Consider the following 7,477-nt stretch of genomic DNA (forward strand, 5'->3'; position numbering starts at 1 on the left):
TCTGCAATTGGCTACGAAGAGAAGAAGAAGAACAAGCAGAAGGAAAAAAATGACAATAAGAATCATCATCTTTGTTTCTTTAATTGTTTAGTGACTTTTGGCACAAATTACCGTCTGGTCCTGTTTTTAGGGCTGGGCAGCTTTAAACAGCTCAAAATCTCTCAACAGAGGATATTATGAGTCTGATCATATTTTATCTGCTTTGTCAAGAGTTCAAGCTAAATAAATGTCCCGCAGACCCTTCAGAGGAACGCTGAGGATTTTGCTTGAGACTTATTTTTCTTTTGCACCTCAGTTGCACCAACAGACAACACAAAAAGCAAGAGCACTCTCCACAAAAGCATTCATTTTCATTATGAACTCAAATCAAATCAATTATTTATTTAATTTTTGCACTATTGTCCAGCCCTACTCTCCACGACCTACCGGATCAGAAACACCACATCAGAGCTGCAACCATGTCCCATCCTTGGAGCTGCAGATCAGGGGTTCTCCACGAGAGCTGTAGATGCTCTGACCCGGTTGTCCAATTATTATGATTACCACATTTTTTATCTTCATGTTCTTCTAACACATCAGCCATGAGAACTTATTCCCGCTATTCTACCCACTAACATTTGCCATGAGGGAGAGGGAACCTTTGTGATCCATTCATATTTTCATGCCACAGCAAAGGACAAAGCCATTCCCAAAATATTGCACAGATCTCGAGATGATTCACTTTTTTCCCCCCCAATTGTCAAAAAAGTCTTATTTTTCTTCCCTTTCTCAATCACTCTTGTTTACCCTACTTTGCCGTAGCCCTTCGCTCCAACAATGGAAAACTACCAAGCTGCTTGTCTGACAGTGAGGTCAGCCCTATCTGATAGCATTACACTCATGGCGCCGTGTTGTTTCTACATCAAACAGCAAATATGAAAAAAAAAAAGCCCTTGGGCAAAAAATAAATAAAAAGGAACCTGCATTAAAGCACGGAAGACAACATGGTAACGCTAGAAGATCTTTAAGGTTTAGAGGGGAAGCGGGGACAATAGGACACAGGAGATGATGCCACGCACAGGAGAGACTAGACAGGTAACAGGACGCTGAGGCGCAAGGAGCTGAGCAGCGACTTTCTATTTCAAAACAATGCAGAGCAGTGCAAAAAGCAGACGTCACTTCACCTACTTACAGAGACGGCTCCGCTTTCGTAAATGGGCCCTGTGATATACAATAATGTCCATCCTATCCTTTAGCAGACAATACGCTCTGAGCCGGAAGGCAACAAGGACTGCACGGGATGAGACCAAAAGTATTGTAATTGTACTGACTCTCTTGAACATTGAGACGAGGTGGTGAGAAACAGTCAGTTTACTTAAGTACTGTATAGGGATTCTGCATTTTGAGCCATGATCATTGTGAAGAAAACAATTTTACGATTAGTCACGATTGTCAATAATAACATAGAAAGTAGCGAGAATTTAAAGAGGGGGTATTATGCTTTTTTCAATCACATAGCACCAGTCTATAGCGCACTACAATGATGACCAAACCTTCTGTTGGTCTGTAAATGCAGTAAATTAGAAAAACTGCCTTGTATAAAATTGCTCTCTCAGAATGGCTGCAGCAAATGTCTTGAAATAAGCCTCTGTCTCTTTAAGAACCTCTGACCCTTTCAGACACGCCCCCTCCACATGCTGTCTGTGGCATCAGTGGGGAGGGGGTTTTGCTGAGGAGCAGTGGTTGGTTACTCGGCTGGTGACGAAAGCTCGGAGGCGTCTCCAGGAGGTGGGGGCGTTCCTTGGAGGACTCAGGCAAAGCTATCCCTAAAATGGCTGCCATCAGAGTTTTTACAGATTACTCAAAAATACGTGAATGTGCCAAGACAACACTTCAGGCATGTTTTTAATGAGGGAATGACATAATAACATGATGTAAAGCTTGAAAAAGTCGATTTTGCATAATACCCCCCCTTTAACAGATCCGTTACAGTTCTGTTGAAATGTGCATAAAATCAAAATACAACGTTACCCAATAAGTGACTTCCTGTTTCGATCCAGCACACCAAAATAAAAGCACCATCTTATCCATTAGTTCAACTTTCTTTCTGCCTAACTATTAACAGACAAAACACATAAAATGCGTGTATTTAATTATGTTCTTGTAATGTTGCAAGTACCAGCTGAACCAATCAACGAGACAAGCTTGGTGCTTTCATTTTGGCGTGCTGGAAAGAAACAGGAAGTCACTTCTTGGGTGGCATTGTAATGATTTGAATGTTATGCACAGAGTCTCTCTGAGTGACCAAAGACCAAGATTGACCTAAAAAATATTAACCGATCATCTGATTTTCAAGTGTTTCACTTTCAGGACATTACAAACGCAGCTGCACATGGTTCTTTTGGGACTCTTCCCTCGGCAACTCTATGCGGTTATCATGCAAAAATGGATTGGAAATATTTACTCTCTACACATTGGATCATTGTTTTAGGCTGGATTTCTTAATTTTACCCAGATCCGGGTCCTATTACAACCTTATAACCCGTGCCCAGGTCCCGGTACAAACAGTGGGGCGATCGTTCTTTCAGGGTTGTAGCGCCAAAACTGTGGAACAGCCTGCCCCTCAATCTGTGTGTTCTCACAGAGCTGTCCCTCTTTAAGTCTAGATTGAAGACACATCTCTTCAAACTAGCTTTTAAGACTTAGATCACACTTATTTGATTGATTGATTTTTTTTATATTGTTTTATCTGTCTGTGAAGCACTTTGGTCTTCCTTGTGTTGTTGTAAGGTGCTATATAAGTAAACTTTGATTGATTGATTGATTGATTGATTATAACCACAATGATTGTAAAAACCAAGTATCTGTATTTTGAGTATTATTTTTGTTGAAAACTTTCTGCTTTAACCGCATTAGAAAAATAAATCCTACTTTCTACTCAACTACATTTCTATAAAGTCTCCAAAGTAAAAAGTTAATTTGATCATTTTTTCTGTTCATTTTAAAAGCCTAATAATGCGCACAGGTTTTAGCAGCTACAAAGATATTTTTCCGAACAATTTTAATTGATTTGTACTTTCACTTCAGTAATAATTTGACTTAATTTTTACTTGGAGTAATACTGTATAAGACCAGAAGTATATTTCAATCAAGTACTTTGACCACTACTGGATATTTCATACAACATTTTCATCACTGTACATAAGATAATGTTTTTTTTTTGCTTTTTTTGCATAAAAGACTAAGGTTAAAATGGAAGTAAAATGACTGCACCAGATTTTTGGAAATGTTTAAGCCTCAATGTGTTTCTGTTTGTGATGTAGTGTGGCTTCCTGTGATATGGATGTTGCATCACCATGTGCAGCCCCACACACTCACTCTTTCCCCGTCCAAAAGGCACACGTCTCACCTGAGGCAAATGCGGCGTTAAACTAATCAAATTAAGTTGCAAAGCGCACAGAATTCAGACTTGTTCCGTCAGTGTGTTATCACGAATGAGTCACGAGTACATCTGTTACCTTGTTGGCCAAATGTTTGCTTGATCTAAGTTTCAGCCGCGCAGACAAAATTATCTAGCATTTAGAGAGACATCGATAAAGTTACCCTAATACTGGTCCAAAAGTACAAAACTGAAGGATGTTGGGTTCACTCAGAGAGAAAAGGTTTTGGAACTGCAGCGTTAGATCTGTACTGTACATACACTCCTGCAGTACTCATTCACTTTGGATCCACACACACAGGTGAGGATTTATGGAGGGGTTGGAGACAGTGACACAGCTCTGATTCTGACGCCGCTCAGGCATCTCACTCCGGTGTCAGATAACTCAGACCTCTCCACTCATGTCACACAGCCGTACATTACATTTAACCGTCAGGGCAGCGGGACGGGCTCCTTTTAGTGGTCTACAGTCGTCCAGTCGAGACTTTAGTTTTAAATCCTGGTCTCCTGCAAGCTCGTGTTCAGTTTTAGACTTGGTTTAGACTTGGCTAACTCCGGATTTAGTCCATGCACTTTTTTTTTAGTAACTCATAGTCGAATGAAATCGATTGAAGTGTAGGGAAAAACGAGCGTGTTGTCTGTAGTGTTTTATGAAAAAGGTTCAGCAATCGTGAACCCGGAAGTAGTCACAATTCAGATTTGTTTTGATTATTGTGAGGAAAAGTATTGCGAATTTACGATTATTCATGATTATCGAAATTAAGGAAGAAAATACTTCAACATTTCTTCAACAAAAAAGGAAACATTTTTATATTAATTAAAGGGTTGTTTAAAGGGATGGCCTAATGTGTAGAATGAGGCTGAGCCCAGTCCTATTTACTACAACTGCCTGTAAAATACAGAAGGTGCAGTTACACGTATAAACTGAGGTGGCAGTACTGAGTATAAAATGGCCAACTTGCATCTAGCCCCTTTAAATAAGGTGTAGTTATAAAGTGTTACCTAGATATTTTCGAATACGAAATCCCCGTTCTGATCTGTTGTCTCATGAATTCACAATAATTACAAGAGTTCCTAAACCAATGAACAAACCTATCAGCTGATTTGCGCTCCACAGTTTCACTTTTGTAACAAATGCACATGCTTCTTTTGGGACTCTTCAGTTTGGCTCATGAGACGTGACAGTGGTTAACCGTGGAAATTTTTATACGATTAACCCCTTAACTCCCACCTGAACCGATTACATTTTCTCCAGTTTGGCTTTACCCCAGTCCAAAAGCTTCTGGAAAAAAGCTGTGAAAATAGCAATAAAACTGAGACGAAAACAATGATGGAAATGTGACAAGAAAAACATTGACAAAAAAGTGACGAAAAATTGATGAAAAAGTGGCAACAATGTCACAAAAATGTCACAAGAAATTGACAAAAAATTGTCTAAAAAATGACAAAAAATTGACCAAAAATTACCAAAAAAATGACAAAAATGTGATAAAAATGTGACAAAAAAATGACAAAAATGTGATAAAAAATGACAAAGAATTGATTAAAAAAATTGACGAAAAAATGACAAAAAAGTGACTAAATGTGACTAAAAAATGACAAAAATGTGATTTAAAATTTTTTTAAGAAAAAATGACAAAAATGTGACAAAAAATGACAAAAAAAATGACAAAAAAAGTTACAAAAATGAGTTGAATACCCAACAAAAAAATGATGGGAAAAAAAATCTGATGATGTGAGGAAAAAGATCCTCTCGGTTCAGACGGGAGTTAAGAGGTTAAACCTAGCTTGAGCTTTTATAACCGCGGTATAAGTAAAATACAGTTTATCTTAACATCCCTACAAAGAAGTAGTCGGTAGCTCGTCGTAGAAAACATTTCTTCAGCTTCTCCCCCTGAAAGATCTGAAACACGCTCATTCGCTTATCTCCGCGAAGAATCTGAATGTTTGCAATGTGTTGAGTAAGTTCCAAAGAAGGTCCAAATGAATTTGAACATGACTACCGGTAGGTCCCTTTCTCACGGTTTGAAAATGAGAAAAATGTGGGTGCAGCCTTTTTAACAATATTTATTTTGTAAAGTCAATGTACCGTTTCAATGTCTTCTTTCCACATTATGATCAATTTATCAAAGTACAACCACAAGGTATTTTTGCGCTATGACATTGTTCAGAAAATGGCCTCATGCAAAAGAACAAACAGTAATAGCGCTACAGTAAACAACGAGGCTGGGTGTACTTACTCCACTGGTTTATTAAGCTATTCATGTGCATCTTGTGGACGGTCGCGGGGGACGGGGACTGAGCGTCTGTGCGTCGTCACTGGGGGATGAAGGACAGACACGGGACAACACATGAGCAAAGCACCAAACACAGGACAACACAGGCTCAGCAACAGGACGCTGGACGACGGGATGGATGACGCACTGACAGACATTTGTGCAATAATTGTCAATCACATTGTCAAACCTTATACTTGAGGAATGTGTGTACCGTGCAAAGCAGCGATCTGTATCTTCGCATTTAGTCTTCATCCAGCTACACACATGTTGTTTCAGCTCAAACTAATTATTTCTTTTTCAATCATTTTTTTCTTATTTTTTCCCGTTTTATTTTATTTTTCTCATATTTTTTCCCTCTCTTTTTTGTCCAATGTTTGCCCAATTTTGTTCTTATTTTTGCACCATTTTATTTCTCATTTCCCCAATTTGTTTCCCTCATTTTTCAATATTATCCCTATTTCCCCTATTTTTCCCAGATTTTTGCCATAATTTCTCCCAATTTCCCCCCATTATTCTGAATTTTTCACACGTTTCTTAACATTGCAGATGAACCCGATATCGTAAATTAGATTAAAAATTAAAATATCTTCCACACATGATTGTTCTGGTGGACAAATATTTTTGTAAAGGTATCGGAAAAAGAATCGTCCAGGCATCGGCATCGAAAACCAAGTATCGTTAAAGTACTGGTATTGCGATAGGAGACAGGTGACTTAAAATCACTTTTAAGTCACCTTTATATTGAGTTTGAGTCGATATGAACTAAACCAAGATGAAAAACGATAATGCCAATGGAACAAGCATGAGGGTTTATCTTATCTAAGACTAGACCAAATCGCCTCGAACTATAGATTTTATCACTTAAAATTGCACAGTAGCTCATTTATGTAAACAGAGCAGGGCTACAACTCATGAGTGACACTTTATATCCAGCATTGGCCACTTTACTTCACAATTTATTAGTGCAGAGTAATAGCAGCGCAGAGTTTTTTGGGGGGAACATTTTAAGTAAATTTAGGCGTGTGCTTTGTATTAAAGCCACACTGCGTAGGATTTGACCCAAAAATTCAAATTGAAATACAAGCATTTTTTTTTTTACAACATATATTTTCATCATTGAAATATACCTCATAAATGTACAAACAAACATGAGCGTTTGCTGTGAGCGGCTCAGCTCTCCTAAGACATGACTGTAACTGTACTGGGAGTGGGTACGTCTCCAGCTCGTCTCCATGGAGATGTGATTTAAGTCAGCAGAATTTGAGATTTAAACAGGTTAGGTTCACATCTAAATACATTATATGATCATCCACTGCAATAATAGCATTTTCTGTGTTGAGCTGGTCATTAGGAGCATGTTTTGTACTAATGGCAACAGTTTGGTCCAAAAAGTTACGCAGTGTGCCTTTAAGCAAAAAATCAAAAATACACTGCAAAATGTACTTAAGTATTGATATTGCCTAGTAGGAGAGTGTAGTGCAGTTTGTTGCAAAGGATCGATGGAATGTAATGGTAAAAGTGCGTAGGCTATGAATGTTGCCATCATATTGATAAAATTAACTTCCCAAAGAGCTCACATACGGGTTGTCGCGTGCACAAAGACGACGACAGACAACACTGACCACACACAGTTTAAACAACTTACATGAACTCCCGCGTAGAAGAAGAAACAGGTCCAGGTTTAAATCCCCCGTGCAGTAGGAAGAAAACGCACCATGTCCCCCTCACGCGCTACGTCCAACGTGCACAACTCTACTGTACTGCTGTCTTTTTTTTTCTT

At 38.7% G+C, this 7,477-nt stretch overlaps 1 protein-coding gene across 3 annotated transcripts in view; it reads right to left on the reverse strand.

Annotated features, from left to right (window-relative positions):
- The window catches only part of LOC306972106 (dual specificity testis-specific protein kinase 1), a 49,801-nt gene that overhangs the window by 42,190 nt on the left and 134 nt on the right, over window positions 1-7,477 (reverse strand). Inside the window, exons 1-2 of one of the 3 annotated variants that reach the window (XM_079568586.1) lie at window positions 7,343-7,477; window positions 5,659-5,737 (exon numbers count right to left, since the gene is read on the reverse strand). The exon at window positions 7,343-7,477 is cut by the window's right edge and continues 134 nt beyond it. In XM_079568586.1, coding sequence (XP_079424712.1) covers window positions 5,659-5,689 — 31 coding nt within the window. In that variant the 5' untranslated portion in view covers window positions 5,690-5,737; window positions 7,343-7,477. Of the gene's footprint in view, window positions 1-5,658; window positions 5,738-7,324 lie in introns of all 3 variants that reach the window. The other 2 variants (XM_079568587.1, XM_079568588.1) reach the window with 2 other exon arrangements.

Source organism: Gobius niger (assembly GCF_951799975.1).
Source record: "Gobius niger genome assembly, chromosome: 1".
Classification (NCBI taxonomy): Eukaryota; Metazoa; Chordata; class Actinopteri; order Gobiiformes; family Gobiidae; genus Gobius; species Gobius niger.